The 17357-nt window shown below is 66.4% G+C and overlaps 1 protein-coding gene across 4 annotated transcripts in view; it reads left to right on the top strand.

The window, feature by feature from the left end:
* The window catches only part of CLEC16A (C-type lectin domain containing 16A), a 126328-nt gene that overhangs the window by 40960 nt on the left and 68011 nt on the right, over positions 1-17357 (top strand). For all 4 annotated transcript variants that reach the window (XM_055134568.1, XM_055134572.1, XM_055134571.1 and 1 more), the window contains exons 11-12: positions 5192-5318; positions 7697-7797. In XM_055134568.1, the coding sequence (XP_054990543.1) occupies positions 5192-5318; positions 7697-7797 (228 nt within the window). The remainder of the gene's footprint in view (positions 1-5191; positions 5319-7696; positions 7798-17357) is intronic.

Raw genomic sequence — 17357 nt, 5'->3', positions numbered from 1 at the left:
GAGTCCGGTGACGGGCTGGCTGGAGCTTGTCTGTGGGGACTCAGGCCTTGCTCAGGGCCCGGGGGGAGCGGCCTGCGCGGCAGGGGCGAAGCAGCCGGGCTGGCTGGAGCCGGCCGTGTTGGAGTGAAGCCGCGCCTGGGAGTTGGGCCCACGCTCTGCTGCTACTTCGTTTCGGGACATGCCCGGGGAGGGGGGAGGAGGCCCGGCTGCCCCCTGGCTTCCGGCGAAGGCCGTGCCGAGCCCGGGCCCAGAGGGGCTTCCCGCCGACCCTCAGGGTGCGCCAGCCGGGTCCGACCTGGGCATGCCGTCCGTCCGGCTCCCTGTGCCCCTCTGCCTCCCTCCCTGGGGTCCTGCCCTCGGCCCTGCCCTCCCCGAAGGGTGGCGAGCAGAGGGGGGGCGGGCGGGCCGTGGGTTTGCTGGGGGGCTGTGTTGGGGAGGGGCACCTTCCCGGGGGTCCCGTCTCTCAGTAGGGGTCTGTGATGGGGTGGGGAGAGTCCAGGGCAGGGTGCAGCCAGCCCCGAGCAACCCCTGCTCCCACAGGTGGTCCCCAGAGACCCCTGCCAGGCCAAGTCCTGGGGCCCTTGCATCCAGTTAGGGCCAGAGGGGCTGAGCACTGCCAGACGGGCTCCCCGAGCCTCCTCAGCACCTCTTGGAGCAACCCCCCCATCAGAAGCTGACAGCAAATGAGAATGTGTGCGAGTGTGTGTATCTGCACGTGTGTCTACGCCTGTCTTCATGTGTGTGTGCACGTTAGCGGGAAGGAAGAGAGGGAGAAGGACCTTTAGACTGGGCCCAAGCAGCAAGATTGGAAGTGATGTTGAAGGTGAGTGTAGGAGGTGAGGAAGGTGAGTATAGGAAGTCAGGTTTGGAGGTAAGTGTTGGAGGTGAGGGAGTGTAAGAGGTGAGGGAGGTGAGTGTTGGCATTCAGTGTAGGATGTGAGTATAGGAGGTGAGTATGAGAGGTGAGTGTAGGAGGTGAGTATAAGAGGTGAGTTTTGGAGGTGAGTTTTGGAGGTGAGTTTTGGAGGTGAGTGTAGGAGTGAGTGCTGGGGGTGAGTGCGGGAGGTGAGTGTCGGAGGTGAGTGCAGGTGATGGAGGTGAGTGCAGGAGGTGAGTTAGGAGGTAGGAGGTGAGTGCAGGTGATGGAGGTGAGTGCAGGAGGTGAGTGTAGGAGGTGCAGGAGGTGAGTTAGGAGGTAGGAGGTGAGTGCAGGAGGTGAGTGCAGGTGACGGAGGTGAGTGCAGGAGGTGAGTTAGGAGGTGGGAGGTGAGTGCAGGAGGTGAGTGCAGGAGGTGAGTGTAGGAGGTAAGGGAAGTGAGTGCAGATGACGGAGTTGAGTTAGGAGGTAGGAGGTGAGTGCAGGAGGTGAGTGCAGGAGGTAAGGGAGGTGAGTGCAGGTGACGGAGGTGAGTTAGGAGGTAAGGGAGGTGAGTGCAGGAGGTGAGTTAGGAGGTGGGAGGTGAGTGCAGGAGGTGAGTTAGGAGGTGGGAGGTGAGTGCAGGAGGTAAGGGAGGTGAGTGCAGGAGGTGAGTTAGGAGGTGGGAGGTGAGTGCAGGAGGTGAGTTAGGAGGTGGGAGGTGAGTGCAGGAGGTGAGTGTGGGCAGGTCTCCCGAGGAGCATCTCCCTGAGTGCTGTCCTGAGTCCACTGTGGCGCTGCCCGCCAAGACTGGCAGGGAGCACAGTGCTCAGCCCCAGTGCTCTCGCCTGCACACCTGTGGTGCCGCCGTGCTGTCCGCGCTGGGCCCTGAGCCACCTGGCTCTCCCTCCCGCCGCCCGGGTCTGCCCGAGGGGCCCGGCAGGCGCTGCTGCTACAGGCGCTGGTTCCCAGGTCGCCTTAGGCCGGGACGCGCGTCACCCGGCCCGGCTGGTGGGTCGCTGGGTCACTCCCAACGACTCACTTTGAGAGCCGTCCCGTCCGCCCGTGCCCGCCACCGCCACCCCAGCCCTCACCTCCCCACCCGAGCCCGGTCCAGGAAGTGGCCGCTCCCGCCCCGCCCGGCCCTGTCTCTTGGGGGTGCGAGCAGCTCCGGGGTCTCCGTGAGGCGGACGTGGGGGGTCTTCGCGGCCCTGACCGAGGCTCCCAGCTCCCGGCCCTGTGGCCGCAGCCTTCCTGGGTCGGGGGCTTTATTTCTGTCCGGGGGCCACACGCGGTGGTGCTCAGGGCTTCCTCCTGGCTCTGTCCCCAGAAGTCAATCCTGGGGGGGCTCAGGGTCCCACACACACGCCCACCTCCCCCTCCAGCCCCCCTCGTCCCAGTCTCCCCCGAATAGCGGCCCAGGTGTGGCTGAGGGGCAGTTTGGGATGGACCACGGGACCTGGGGACAGGGGGGCTTGGTGGCCCTCCTGCCTCCCGGACCCCTCTGGGCACACGCAGCCCCACGCCTGCTGATCCACTCTCTGCGTCTTTGCGGTTACATTTCTGCTCTCCCCGGGCCTGGGCTGCCTCGGGCCCCTGAAACACCCGGGACAAGGAGCACCTCTGCCCGGGTGACCCTCTAACCGCCTCGCCCGTGCCCTGCTTCTTGCCTTGCGCCCTCTCTGGGTGACTCTGCTGCTGGACAGGTGCCGCCCCTCCCGCCTCTTCCCTCGGACCCCTGCGGCGGGTCCCCGGGACAGCCCAGGGTATCCCCGCGGTGCCGTGGCCGTCGGGCCGTCGGCCTCACGCTGCCCTGCCCCCCTCCACTGGGCCGGGCCTCTACCCGCCGCTTCCCTCGCTGGACCCTGATGTCCGCAGCTGCTGCCCTTGGCAGGGCTGGTGTCCCCCAGGCCTGCCGAGTCCCCCGCCTGGTGGGGGCGTCCGGGAGACGCACAGGAAGGGCCTTGATGCTCCCTCCAGGGGAGCTGCCCTGCCGTCCCCACTGGGAGTGACAGTCCCCAGACCTCGTCGGCCTCCTCGCCCAGGGGTCTCGCCCCTGGACTCACGGCAGCCCAGAGGTGGCCATGGAGAGCCCCTGGTGGCCGCCGCGCGGGCCTGGTGGGAAACCCCGTCCTTTCCCCAAACGCTCCTTCGCTTTCCTTTTCTCCGCCCGGGGGTGCACACGCTCCTGGCTCTGCCCTCCTGGTGGTGCTCGGGGGCCCCCGTGGGATGCCGGGACCGCACCTGGGTGGGCTGCCCGAGACAGCCCGGCCCCTGAGCTGCGCTCTCCTGACTCGCCGTTTTCGAGTCTGCCCGTGGGCAGCGGGGCCGGGGGCCGGGCTCTGGACGGCCGGGGTGCTCTTTGCTCCTGGGGGCGCGGGCTTGTCTCGGGGCCGCTTCGGGGCCAGGACAGGACAGGAGGCACACGCGTGTTTGTAGAGTGCTCCCAGAGGGGCCCGGGCCGGAGCACAGCGGGGAGGGCGTTTGCCTTGCATGCAGCCGACCTGGGTTCGAGTCCCAGAATCCCCTAGGGTCCCCTGAGCACTGTCAGGAGGAACCCCTGAGCATCGCCGGGTGTGACCCAAAAAGAAAATAAAATAGAATGCTCCTGGAGACATGCCTCCATGCACGCACACACACACACACACACACACACGCACGCGCACACACACGCACATGCACGCACGAGCGCGCGCGCGCGCGCGCACACACACACACACACACACACGCACACACGCACGGCCGCACCCAGGCCTGTGTAGCTCCGGCCCTCCAGGCACTAACCAAGGCAGGTCTTTACCGAGGGCCCCGTCCGCAGACGTGTCCCTCCCGCCGTCCCTCCGGGCTGTCCCCCGCCTCCGTAGCTCACCGGCCAGCACGCTCCTGCTCTCCCTCTCCTGTGCTCGCCAGGGGCAGCCGCGCTCTTGGCTCTGCAGCCCTTTGCCCTTTGCCCTTTGGCCCGAACCTCCCTCTCCAGGCCCTGCACCCGGTCAGCCCACACCACGCTCCCACGTGCCCCTGGGCTGACTCAGCTGGTGCCTGGACACTTAGGGGCTTTCCAGCGTTTTGCAGACGGTGCTGCCGTGAATTCCCTGGGGCGTGTGCACCCCTGCGTCCGCGGGGGGCGGTCTCCAGAGACACCAGAAGCAGCGGGTTTGGGGGGCCGTCGAGGGAGCGTGCACGAGGGCAGACCGCAGCTGGCCGGAGCGCGGGCGGAACTGGGCCGGGTCTCTGCGTCTTGGGGGGGGTGGGGGTGGAGGCTCGGATGGAGCCCCCTGGAAACGTTCACCAGTGCCGGGACCCGGTGCCCACCTGCCGGCCCGGCTCTGCTTTCCCTGGTGCCCTGGCCGGGAGAGGCCTCGCTCAGGAGCAGCAGCCCAGGACCACCCTCGCCCCGAAGCCTCTCCCCGCCCCCCGTCTCCATGTCCACGAAGTGTCTCATGCAGGGGCAGGGCGAGGAGGGCCGGTGCCCAGATAGGCTTTGAGAGCCAGGGGAGGGGAGAGGGCACCGCAGACCCCTGTAGCGGCCCCGTCCGGCAGCCAGAACTTGCCCCCCGACCCCCGTGAGTCCCACGCATGCAGGACCGGGCCCGCTGCCGCCTGCTTCGAAGAACAGAGTGGAAGTCGAGGCAGAGCCCCTTCCTCGGGAGGGCCTGGAAGGGCCTTCCCCGCTGGGGTCTCCCCAGCCTGTTATCGGAGAATCAGACCCGCCCAGGTTGGCGGGACCTTCTGCCAAGGATCCGAGGGCTGCCCTCTGGCGACGCTGGGGAGGGGGACGGGACGGTAGTGGGAGAAGGGAGCGGGGCAGGAAGGAGGCGGGCTGGGGCGGGCAGGCTGCCCAGGCCCACTTCAGAGGGACAGAAGCAGAAGCAGGTGCGGGGCTGGGGTCTGCGAAGGGGCAGGGGTCAGGGGTCGGAAAGGGCTGCGAAGACGGTGTCTCCGGGCGACCTCTGCTGCGGGCGCCCATCAGTGGTGAGGAGGGACGTCGAGGAAGAGGGAAGGAGAGAGGACCGGGAGACTGGTGGGGGGGGCTGGCATCAGCCTTTCTCCTCTGCGTGTCTCCCTGGGACGGGGGAGGGGAGCTGCCTCCTGAGTGTCCAGCGGAGGTGGGCACAAAGGCCGCCCCCCTTCCCTGGAGGGCGCGCTCAGCCTCCTCCCCCCCGCCCCCCCCCCCCCCGTGCGCACCACAGGGAAGGGAAACGAGGTTCCCGGCCCCTTGGTGCCTCCCGGGAGGGCAGGGAGGCCACCAGGGTCGGGCTAGTGGGTTTAGCCCCCCGACACTCCTCCTGCTGCCCTGTCCCCCCCCCCCCCCGCTGACCCCCGTGTCTCTGGCAGAGATCGAGATGGTGATCATGGAGCCCAGCAAGCCCCCGGAGCCGGCGGTGCAGGAGCAGAACACCACCGACGAGGAGAAGAGCGCGGCGGCCACGGGCGCGGGCGCGGAGGGGGCGCTGTGGAGCAGGTCGGCCGCTTCCCGGGCTGGGGGGGTGCTGGCGGGGGGGGGGTGTCTCTGCTTCTCCCGGCCCCGCCCTGCTGTCCCGAGGGCACAGGCTGCCGCTGCCCCGGTTCTCCCAGGAGCCGGCTCTGCCCGCCTCCATCCCGGCTCCCCGACACCCACCGTCCGCAGGGCCCCTGGGTGCACCATCCAGTGCCGTGTCCACCGCCCACCCGTGCTGGGGGGTCCATTCGGGGATGACCATCACGGCTGCCGCCCGTCCCGCCTTCCAGGCCCCCTGCTCAAGGGGCTGGGCACACCCTCCTTAGACGGACCCCCCGACACCGATCATTGGTGCTCCCGTCTGTCTGCAGGGGCACGGGTGCTCCCCTCTGTCTGCAGGGGCACGGGTGCTCCCCTCTGTCTGCAGGGTCACGGGTGCTCCCGTCTGTCTGCAGGGTCACGGGTGCTCCCGTCTGTCCGCAGGGGCACGGGTGCTCCCCTCTGTCCGCAGGGTCACGGGTGCTCCCGTCTGTCCGCAGAGTCACGGGTGCTCCCTCTGTCTGCAGGGGTCACGGGTGCTCCCGTCTGTCTGCAGGGGCACGGGTGCTCCCCTCTGTCTGCAGGGTCACGGGTGCTCCCGTCTGTCTGCAGGGGCACGGGTGCTCCCGTCTGTCTGCAGGGGCACGGGTGCTCCCGTCTGTCTGCAGGGGCACGGGTGCTCCCTCTGTCTGCAGGGGCACGGGTGCTCCCGTCTGTCTGCAGGGGCACGGGTGCTCCCTCTGTCTGCAGGGGCACGGGTGCTCCCGTCTGTCTGCAGGGTCACGGGTGCTCCCGTCTGTCTGCAGGGGCACGGGTGCTCCCTCTGTCTGCAGGGTCACGGGTGCTCCCTCTGTTGCAGGGTCACGGGTGCTCCCCTCTGTTGCAGGGTCACGGGTGCTCCCGTCTGTTGCAGGGTCACGGGTGCCCCGTCCCTCGAGGGCTCCCCCCCTCACCAGCACCCAGATCTCTGGTCATGAGAAGTTAGGCTGGACACAGGGAGGAGGAAACATGCTGAGGGCTCGGCCCGGCCTGTCTTGAGTCTGGAGTCGGAGAGGCCGCAGGTGACTGGCCCCGGGCCACCGTCCAGCAGACGCAGGCTGTGCGCGTCCAGTCGTGGCTGCGCTCTGAGCAGGCTGTCTCGGGGCGTGGCTGTCCGCACCGAGCGGGAGGTGGACGAGACCGAAACCTGCTCAGGACATCCTGTCTGGAAAAGCTCGGCCAGTTTAACAGAGTCATTGCACATGTGAGGCCCTGGGCTTGGTCCCTCGTGCACACACACACACACACGCACACACACACACATGCACACATGCACACATTCACACTCACACTCACACTCACACACACTCACACCCTCACACACACCTACATCACACCCTCACACATACACACTCACACTCACACACACTCACACCCTCACACACTCAGACTCACACACTCACACATATACACACACACTCAGACATACACACATTCATACACATGTACACACTCACATACATATACATATACATATATACATACTCATACACACTCCTACCCACACACCCACCCACACACTAACACATACATAAACACCCACACACTCACACCTCACACACACTCACACTCATACACACTCATACACACATGCACACTCACACACAATCTCCCACAGACACATTCTCACACACGCACACTCCCACCCACACACCTACACACACACTCAAACACACAGACACGCACACACGCACAGGTGAGGTCTGGCCGGCTGGCCCTCGGCTGTCTCGCGAGAGCGGCCCTCACTCACGCCCCGCGTTCCTGACGCTGCCGGTGTCGCCTCCGGCTGTTGTTTTCTTCTTCCCCTGTTGTGTGTTGGAGTCGGGCTGTGTCTGTCTGTCCCTTGCTCTGCCCCTGGCTTGGGCTCTACAGCCACAGCAGGATGTTGGGCCTGTGGTGTCAGGACACCAGTGAGTGCTCGCGAGTGACTGACCTGTGAGTGCTCGCGAGTGACTGACCTGTGAGTGCTCGAGAGTGACTCTGACCAGTGAGTGCTCGCGAGTGACTGACCTGTGAGTGCTCGCGAGTGACTCTGACCTGTGAGTGCTCGCGAGTGACTCTGACCAGTGAGTGCTCGCGAGTGACTGACCTGTGAGTGCTCGCGAGTGACTCTGACCTGTGAGAGCTCGCGAGTGACTCTGACCCAGTGAGTGCTCATGAGTGACTCTGACCCAGTGCTCACGGAGTGACTGAGGCATCTGTTCCTCAGTTTCCCCCTGAGAGCAGCTTCCTCCAGCTGGAGCCTGGCTCTCTCTTGCGGGGCCCCCATTGTGCTGTGTCCGCGGGGCGGGGGGGTGGGTGCTCACTGTGTGGCCCCTCTCCAGGCCCTTCCTGGACATGGTGTACCACGCCCTGGACAGCTCGGACGATGACTACCACGCGCTGTTTGTGCTCTGCCTCCTCTACGCCATGTCGCACAACAAAGGTAGGCGGCCTCGGCGTGACACGGTGGCTGTGACCCACGCTCAGGCCGTGACCCCTGCTGCTGTGGGAGGGACGGCAGGCCGGGTCCCTGAGGGGCGGCCGGCGGCGGAGCCGCTTACTCTGGCAGGGAGGGGGGCCGGGGCTGAGTGTCCGGGGGCTGGTCACCCCGGCTCGTGCCCGCCCCTGCTGGGCGGCTGGCAGGTGGTGACCTCCCTCCTGACCCGCACCTGACGTCACTCACACCTCGCCCGGGTCCCGCTATTTATAGCCGTTCTCTCTTTCTGTCTCTCTGTCTCTGTCTCTGTCTCTGTCTCTGTCTCTGTCTCTGTCTCTGTCTCTCTCTCTCTCTCTCTCTCTCTCTCTCTCTCTCTCTCTCGGCGCAGAGCTAGCCCAGACCCCGGGTGAGGGCGGGGCCGCGTCACTTCCTTTCCGATGAAAGGTGTGGCTGTCCCGTTTCCCGGCCCTGCTGGGTGGGGGCTTCGTGGGGATTCTTCTGTCACTCCCGCGGGGACAGTGGCTTGGCCCCACCTGGCCTGATGCTGAGAGTTCTGAAAGCCCGTGAGAGACTCTCTCCCTCTCTGTCTCTCTCTGTCTCTCTCCTCCTCCCCAGCCTTATAATCCTCCCTTTGCCTCGTTGGTCTGTCTCTCCTCGGCATCACAGTTCCATCCCCTCCCGAGCGTCGCAGTTCCACCCTCTGTGTCATGGTTCTTCCTTTTCCCCCCAGCAAAGCCAGTGGCAGCATCATCTCTGCCGGTGTGACCCGCGCTGGGCAAGGGATCAGTCGCCCACGCCCAGACCCACCCATCCCATTTCCTTTTGCTCCCGGGTGCCAGACTCCGCCGTCCGAGTCTGTGCCTCCCGCCAGACTGATGTCACTGTGAGCGGGAACAGAGACCGGGACAGTTTTCGTTTTCGGCCTGTTCTCCTGGGATGCTGAGGTGGCGACGCCCAGCTTGTCACCAGCTGTTTTTGAGTCGCTTATCTCAGGCTTGGTCCTTGCCAGCCCCCAGCCTCGGCGGCCTGGCCGGGACCCGGAAGACAGAAGTGGCTGTGTTGGCCGTTGTCCTCCTCCCTGCCGCCGGCCGCCTCAGCACTGGTGACACTGAGGCCCTCTCGCCGCCCCTTTGTCACGCGAGGAGGAAACTGAGAGTTGCCTCCTGGCCCCCGGCTGGGCTGCACCCCCGGGGCTTGGCTGGCACCGGGGGAGCCTCTGCAGGACTTTCTTACGCTTATCAGAGTGGGCGGAGTTGGGTTCCCCCCGGACTGCCATGATTCAAGGAGTTACAGAAAGCAAACACCCAGCCTTGGGAAGTGTTTGTTATCGCAGAGCCGCGAGTGGCAGAAGTTGGCAAAAGGTCAGACCGGGGAAAAAATTCCCCCTTTGTCTCCCGGCTTCCCCGGAACCCGCTCAGATGTCCAGTTTCTGGCTGTTCCTTTCTGCTTATCTTGGGGCCACACCTGGAGGCCCTGGGACGGCTCCCTGGGAGAGACGGTGTGCTGCTGGGGGCTCGGGCGTCAGCCCATTTTCCACTCCTGCCTTGCCCCTGCGCCCCCACCTGACACTGCCCCCCCCCACTGAGAGACCCGAAGGCCTTAGCTGACGTTCCCCGCGGCCCACGCCATCCCCCGCTGAAACGGCTGCAGCTGAACCAGGTTCCGGGCCCCCGGGACGAGAGGCTGGGAGGGAGCGAGTGATCTGGGTGACCCTGCCAGGGCCCGCGCCGCCCCCATCCCCCCGCGCTCTGCCCGTGGCCCTCACCCTGTCGGGCTGCTGAGCGCCCTGCCCCCGCTCAGGCCCCAGCACCCCTTTCATCGGCCCTTGGTTCCGGCCCGAGTGTGTGCAGTGTTGGACCTTCCGGAGAGAGACCCCCCACGGCCGCTGCCCGGAGCTGCCCAGACCTGCCCGGACTCGGATGTTCTTGAGGTCACCAGCTGCCGAGGCTGCCTCTCGGGAACCCGCGCTGGGGGCCCACAGGGGCCTGGGCGTGGCCGGGCGGCCCTCGGGGCCCCGCCTGGGCTTCCCGCAAGTCTTGGCCGGGGCGTCTGTCTCGATTCGACTCGGTTCAAGGCCTAGGGCGGAAGATCTGATCTTCCCATCTCCTTGCCTCATGTGTTTCTGGAACAGTCTGTAGCGGCCGGGGTCAGGGTTCCCGGGAACGGCTGTGTCTGTGGAAATGTTTCCCGGGAAATGAGCTGCTTTGGGCAGGGCCGACATGCCCGTCCACCCGCCTGGTGTCCGCTCTGCGGGCCCTCCTGCCCGTGTCTCGTGTCCTCTCTCCGGGCCCTCCTGCCCATGTCTCTGTGTCCTCTCTCCGGGCCCTCCTGCCCGTGTCCTCTCTCCGGGCCCTCCTGCCCATGTCTCTCGTGTCCACTCTCCGGGCCCTCCTGCCCATGTCTCTGTGTCCTCTCTCCGGGCCCTCCTGCCCGTGTCTCCGTGTCCTCTCTCCGGGCCCTCCTGCCCGTGTCTCGTGTCCTCTCTCCGGGCCCTCCTGCCCATGTCTCTGTGTCCTCTCTCCGGGCCCTCCTGCCCGTGTCTCCTGTGTCCTCTCTCCGGGCCCTCCTGCCCGTGTCTCCACTCTCCGGGCCCTCCTGCCCGTGTCTCTGTGTCCTCTCTCCAGGCCCTCCTGCCCGTGTCTCCTGTGTCCTCTCTCCGGGCCCTCCTGCCCGTGTCCTCTCTCGGACCCTCCTGCCCGTGTCTCGTGTCCTCTCTCCGGGCCCTCCTGCCCATGTCTCTGTGTCCTCTCTCCGGGCCCTCCTGCCCGTGTCCTCTCTCCGGGCCCTCCTGCCCATGTCTCTCGTGTCCACTCTCCGGGCCCTCCTGCCCATGTCTCTGTGTCCTCTCTCCGGGCCCTCCTGCCCGTGTCTCCGTGTCCTCTCTCGGACCCTCCTGCCCGTGTCTCTGTGTCCTCTCTCCGGGCCTTCCTGCCCGTGTCTCTGTGTCCTCTCTCTGGGCCCTCCTGCCCGTGTCTCCTGTGTCCTCTCTCCGGGCCCTCCTGCCCGTGTCCTCTCTCGGACCCTCCTGCCCGTGTCTCGTGTCCTCTCTCCGGGCCCTCCTGCCCGTGTCTCCTCTCTCTGGGCCCTCCTGCCCGTGTCTCTGTGTCCTCTCTCCGGGCCTTCCTGCCCGTGTCTCTGTGTCCTCTCTCTGGGCCCTCCTGCCCGTGTCTCGTGTCCTCTCTCCGGGCCCTCCTGCCCGTGTCCTCTCTCGGACCCTCCTGCCCGTGTCTCTGTGTCCTCTCTCCGGGCCCTCCTGCCCGTGTCTCTGTGTCCTCTCTCCGGGCCTTCCTGCCCGTGTCTCTGTGTCCTCTCTCTGGGCCCTCCTGCCCGTGTCTCGTGTCCTCTCTCCGGGCCCTCCTGCCCGTGTCCTCTCTTGGACCCTCCTGCCCGTGTCTCCGTGTCCTCTCTCCGGGCCCTCCTGCCCGTGTCTCGTGTCCTCTCTCCGGGCCCTCCTGCCCATGTCTCTGTGTCCTCTCTCCGGGCCCTCCTGCCCGTGTCTCCTGTGTCCTCTCTCCGGGCCCTCCTGCCCGTGTCTCCACTCTCCGGGCCCTCCTGCCCGTGTCTCTGTGTCCTCTCTCCAGGCCCTCCTGCCCGTGTCTCCTGTGTCCTCTCTCCGGGCCCTCCTGCCCGTGTCTCCTGTGTCCTCTCTCCGGGCCCTCCTGCCCGTGTCTCCTCTCTCCGGGCCCTCCTGCCCGTGTCCTCTCTCGGACCCTCCTGCCCGTGTCTCTGTGTCCTCTCTCCGGGCCTTCCTGCCCGTGTCTCTGTGTCCTCTCTCCGGGCCCTCCTGCCCGTGTCCTCTCTCCGGGCCCTCCTGCCCGTGTCTCTGTGTCCTCTCTCCGGGCCCTCCTGCCCGTGTCTCCTGTGTCCTCTCTCCGGGCCCTCCTGCCCGTGTCTCCGTGTCCACTCTCCAGGCCCTCCTGCCCGTGTCTCCGTGTCCTCTCTCCGGGCCCTCCTGCCCGTGTCTCCGTGTCCTCTCTCCGGGCCCTCCTGCCCGTGTCTCCGTGTCCTCTCTCCGGGCCCTCCTGCCCGTGTCTCCGTGTCCTCTCTCCGGGCCCTCCTGCCCGTGTCCTCTCTCGGACCCTCCTGCCCGTGTCTCTGTGTCCTCTCTCCGGGCCTTCCTGCCCATGTCTCTGTGTCCTCTCTCCGGGCCCTCCTGCCCGTGTCCTCTCTCCGGGCCCTCCTGCCCGTGTCTCTGTGTCCTCTCTCCGGGCCCTCCTGCCCGTGTCTCCTGTGTCCTCTCTCCGGGCCCTCCTGCCCGTGTCTCCGTGTCCACTCTCCAGGCCCTCCTGCCCGTGTCTCCGTGTCCTCTCTCCGGGCCCTCCTGCCCGTGTCTCCGTGTCCTCTCTCCGGGCCCTCCTGCCCGTGTCTCCGTGTCCTCTCTCCGAGCCCTCCTGCCCGTGTCTCCGTGTCCTCTCTCCGGGCCCTCCTGCCCGTGTCTCCGTGTCCTCTCTCCGGGCCCTCCTGCCCGTGTCCTCTCTCGGACCCTCCTGCCCGTGTCTCTGTGTCCTCTCTCCGGGCCTTCCTGCCCGTGTCTCTGTGTCCTCTCTCCGGGCCCTCCTGCCCGTGTCCTCTCTCCGGGCCCTCCTGCCCGTGTCTCTGTGTCCTCTCTCCGGGCCCTCCTGCCCGTGTCTCCTGTGTCCTCTCTCTGGGCCCTCCTGCCCGTGTCTCCGTGTCCACTCTCCAGGCCCTCCTGCCCGTGTCTCCGTGTCCTCTCTCCGGGCCCTCCTGCCCGTGTCTCCGTGTCCTCTCTCCGGGCCCTCCTGCCCGTGTCTCGTGTCCTCTCTCCGGGCCCTCCTGCCCGTGTCTCCGTGTCCTCTCTCCGGGCCCTCCTGCCCGTGTCTCCGTGTCCACTCTCCAGGCCCTCCTGCCCGTGTCTCCGTGTCCTCTCTCCGGGCCCTCCTGCCCGTGTCTCCGTGTCCTCTCTCCGGGCCCTCCTGCCCGTGTCTCCGTGTCCTCTCTCCGAGCCCTCCTGCCCGTGTCTCCGTGTCCTCTCTCCGGGCCCTCCTGCCCGTGTCTCCGTGTCCTCTCTCCGGGCCCTCCTGCCCGTGTCCTCTCTCGGACCCTCCTGCCCGTGTCTCTGTGTCCTCTCTCCGGGCCTTCCTGCCCGTGTCTCTGTGTCCTCTCTCCGGGCCCTCCTGCCCGTGTCCTCTCTCCGGGCCCTCCTGCCCGTGTCTCTGTGTCCTCTCTCCGGGCCCTCCTGCCCGTGTCTCCTGTGTCCTCTCTCTGGGCCCTCCTGCCCGTGTCTCCGTGTCCTCTCTCCGGGCCCTCCTGCCCGTGTCTCCGTGTCCTCTCTCCGGGCCCTCCTGCCCGTGTCTCGTGTCCTCTCTCCGGGCCCTCCTGCCCGTGTCTCCGTGTCCTCTCTCCGGGCCCTCCTGCCCGTGTCTCCGTGTCCTCTCTCCGGGCCCTCCTGCCCGTGTCTCCGTGTCCTCTCTCCGGGCCCTCCTGCCCGTGTCTCCGTGTCCACTCTCCGGGCCCTCCTGCCCGTGTCTCCGTGTCCTCTCTCCGGGCCCTCCTGCCCGTGTCTCCGTGTCCTCTCTCCGGGCCCTCCTGCCCGTGTCTCCGTGTCCTCTCTCCGGGCCCTCCTGCCCGTGTCTCCGTGTCCTCTCTCCGGGCCCTCCTGCCCGTGTCTCCGTGTCCTCTCTCCGGGCCCTCCTGCCCGTGTCTCCGTGTCCTCTCTCCGGGCCCTCCTGCCCGTGTCTCCGTGTCCTCTCTCCGGGCCCTCCTGCCCGTGTCTCCGTGTCCTCTCTCCGGGCCCTCCTGCCCGTGTCTCCGTGTCCTCTCCGGGCCCTCCTGCCCTTTTCTCTATCCCCGTCTTACCTGTGGCTGGTCCCTCCCGGGGCCTGCCCAGGGGCGCCTTTCCTTCCTGCAGGCGACGCACCCTCGGGGCTCAGCGGCAGGAGCCTGGCGACCCCCTGGTGCTGGCGCCTGGGGCTGACTCCACACCTGCTTTCTCGAGGACGTTGGTGCTGGTCCTGCCGTAGTCCTCCGATAGGACGGCTGGGCAATTGGCAAACGGCTGTAACGGGGGCGAGGGAGGCATGTGGGGGCACTCGGCAGGAAGCGGATCCCAGCCCCGGCCGACATGGATGGAGTCGGCTGGCCACAGAGACAGATGCGGACATGGGGGTTCAGTGAAAGGGGCCCCTGCCTCGGGGGAGCCGAGGAGGGGGCGCAGGGGGCGGGATGTGGGCTCGGGGCTGCTACTGGCCGTCAGTGGTGACTGCCGGGTTGGACCCAGCGGGCAGGGGATGCCGGGGCCTGGGGGGGCCGAGAGCTCAGGGGTGCCTCTGGGGCCCGGAGTCCCCATCTCAGGGGGCAGGTCCAGCGGGCGGTCTGTGTGGCCGGCTGCGGTCAGCCCCTCACGGCACCGTCTCTCCGATACATTGGTCTCCACCGACGGGTTTAACGTAAACGCAGCGTAAACGCAGCGTCAGTACGAACCAAACGTCGGCCCACGTCTTCCCGTAAATCCTGACAGTTGCCGAGAAATAAGCGGCCCCCAGGGAAAGGCTGACAAGGTGCAAGGAGGCACGCGCGCTCTCTCTGTCTCTGTCTCTCTGTCTCCGTCTCTCTCTGTCTCTGTCTCTCTGTCTCTTTCTGTCTCCGTCTCTCTGTCTCTGTCTCTCTGTCTTCGTCTCTCTGTCTCTGTCTCTTTCTGTCTCTGTCTCTGTCTCTCTCTGTCTCTGTCTCTCGGTCTCTCTGTCTCTCAGTCTCTCTCTGTCTCTGTTTCTCTGTCTCTGTCTCTGTTTCTCTGTCTCTGTCTCTTTCTGTCTCCGTCTCTGTCTCTCGGTCTCTCTGTCTCTCAGTCTCTGTCTTTCTGTCTCTCTTTGTCTCCGTCTCCCTGTCTCTGTCTCTCTGTCTCCGTCTCTCTCTGTCTCTGTTTCTCTGTCTCTGTCTCTGTTTCTCTGTCTCTGTCTCCATCTCTGTCTCTCGGTCTCTCGGTCTCTCAGTCTCTGTCTCTCTGTCTCTCTCTGTCTCCGTCTCCCTGTCTCTGTCTCGCTGTCTCTTTCTGTCTCTGTGCTGTGCCTGAGTTTCAGGTCCCCAACTGTGGAGAGACCCAGTCCACACACGATGATGCGAAAGCAAAGAACTTGATTACCAGCCCGAGCCGGCGCTAGCCCGATCTAGGGTCCGAGTATAACACAGGGGAGTGTTGACAAGGACCCCGACTCCACATCACAAGCAGCTTCTATAGGGGTCAGGATTAAGGGCAATTTATATCCTGGTCTGTTCTGAGCATTGGCCCTATTGCGACAGTGGTCAGCAGTGAGACAATGGCCGGTAACAGTTTCCCAGGGTACCGTGACCCCTCGCGACGGGCCGGACCCAGCTGCCCAATTCCTTATCTGGGCAAGTGACTCAACTGGGAGTTTACCAGAAGCTGCAAGTCCTGCTCGGGGGAAACAGAAACTGAGGCCTCGTTGGACTTGATGTTGGCAGCCGCCTGTCCTGGCTTCTGAGGAGCCTGCCTGGGGCCTCCCATGTGTCTCTGTCTCTCTGTCTCTGTACCTCTGTCTCTGTCTCTCTCTGTCTCTCCATCTCTGCCTCAATCTCTCTCTGTCTCTGTCTCTCTGTCTCTGTCTTTGTCTCTCTCCATCAGCTGGGTCGAGGCATGTATTGGCTCCTGGTGTGGGTGAAAAGGCGGAGGGGGCTCGGGGGGCTTTTGTTCCTGCCGTATTCGTTGAGGTTCTCCTGCTCCACCCCACACACCCCTCCTGGCCGCGGTTCCCATTGTTTGTCCAGGAAGAATCTGGGGTTTGGGTTTGGGGCTTTTGTGTTGCCAAGAGAAGTTCCTGGAACATGGCGAGAGGTGTGGGAAGGCTGAGAGGTGATAGGACACATCACGGCGCGGGCCGGCGGGCGGGCGGGCGGGCGTGTGCTGGCGCCGGGCCGGCCCTGGTGGGTGTCTGTGACGGCTGTCGGCAGGTGGGGACGGTTCACCTGCTGCTCCCCCGGCTCCTGACCCGGTGCTTTGGCGTCTACTGATTTATTTTTTCGGGTGTCGGGGGCCACACCCGGCGATGCTCAGGGTCTGCTCCTGGCTCTGTGCTCAGGGGTCACTCTTGGCGGAGCTTGAGGAACCCTCCGGGGTGCAGGGGGCCCAGCCCCCTCCCTGCTGGGCTGTCACTCCAGCCCCAGATTTGCGCCCGTTTGGTCGGGGCCTTTCCCGGCCATTCCAGAGTGGGGGGGCCCCCTCCTCGGGCAGAACCCGGAAGTCAGAACCGGGCGGGGCCCCCATAGCTGGTTGCTGACCCGAGGGGGCCCCGCCCCTTCCTCCTTGGCCCATGGGGCGGCTGCAGGCCCTGCCCTGTGGTTGTGGGGTGGCCCCCGGCCGGTGTGGGGGACCCCGACCCCTCTGGGCCGAGGGGCAGGCCGGGAGCCGGAGGGTCCCGTGTGGGTCGTGGGTGCTGTGTGTGTCCACATCAGCAGTCAGGGCCGGGGCCGTCCGGAAACCCGCCCGGACCTGCGGACATGCTGCCTCCCCCGCTGTGCTGTCTGCGTGTCCGTCCCTGTGACCCCCAGACGTGTCACCTTCCCTCCCTCCGTGCCCTGTCGGCACCCCCCAGCCCCCATGTGGTCTGCACCTAAGGGGGTCTGGAGCACTTGAAGGTGGGAACCAGGGACCAGGGGAGAAGGATCCAGGCACCGAGAGTGTCTCAGTGGCCCTGGGCGAGACAGAAACGGGAGAAATGCCCGGGCCCTGGGGAGAGGGTGGGGGGGGGGATGAAAGGGAGTTAGGAGATGTTCAAAGGGGGATTTGCTCTCTTGCTTTGAAGCCACGCCGGCTGCTCCAGAAACAGTGCTCGGGTGATCCAGGAACAGTGCTCAGGGTTACTCCCAGCACAGTGCTCGGGCGTCTACTCCCAGTGGTGCTGTGGGGACCATGCAGTGCTGGGGGTCGACCCCGAGCTCCCATGCGCAAAGCCGTGTGCCCCCACTGCAGCCCGGCTCTCCAGGGGGGTCTACAGGCGAGGTGTGGAAGCGAGCCCGCCCCAGCCCCGTCTCCCCCTGCACCGTGTCTGATGAAGGGAAAGAGCCGCCACCTGCTGACAGGCTGGGGAGCACTCTGGGAGCACGCGGGTGGGCAGGGTTCCCTCCTGCCAGCTGCCTCCCCGTACCCCTCGCCCCAGAGCTCGGGGCAGCGCCTTTGGGCGGGTCTTGCCGGGTCCCGCCTGTCCTCCTCACCTCCTCCTCCCTCGAGTCCATGGGTGACACAGAGCCGGGGATGGGGTGGGGTGGGAGGGAACGGACCCCAGGCGGGGACTCAGCCTGCCGGCCCAGAACCCATCCTGGCACCACACGGGACCCCCCGAGCCCTGCGGGTGCCGCCCAGAAACCAGGCCACGAAATCACACCAGGAGCCCGAGTGCCACCCAAGTGCCACCCTAGTGTCACCAGGCTGTCTTTTCTGCTGGTCCCTGGGGCCGCGGGGGGCTGTGTCCGAGGCGGCTCAGGTGGCCGTGGGTCTCATGGTGAAGTCGGTCCAGGGATGGGTCACCGGGTGCCCGCCGGTCGGTAGCTGCCAGTCTCTGCCCCTGCTGCACCGGCAGAGCCCTGGGACTCAC

Source organism: Sorex araneus, chromosome 4 (assembly GCF_027595985.1).
Source record: "Sorex araneus isolate mSorAra2 chromosome 4, mSorAra2.pri, whole genome shotgun sequence".
NCBI classification, from domain to species: Eukaryota; Metazoa; Chordata; class Mammalia; order Eulipotyphla; family Soricidae; genus Sorex; species Sorex araneus.
Note: the sequence above shows the minus strand (reverse complement) of the source record. Positions and strands in the feature narration are given on the sequence as shown.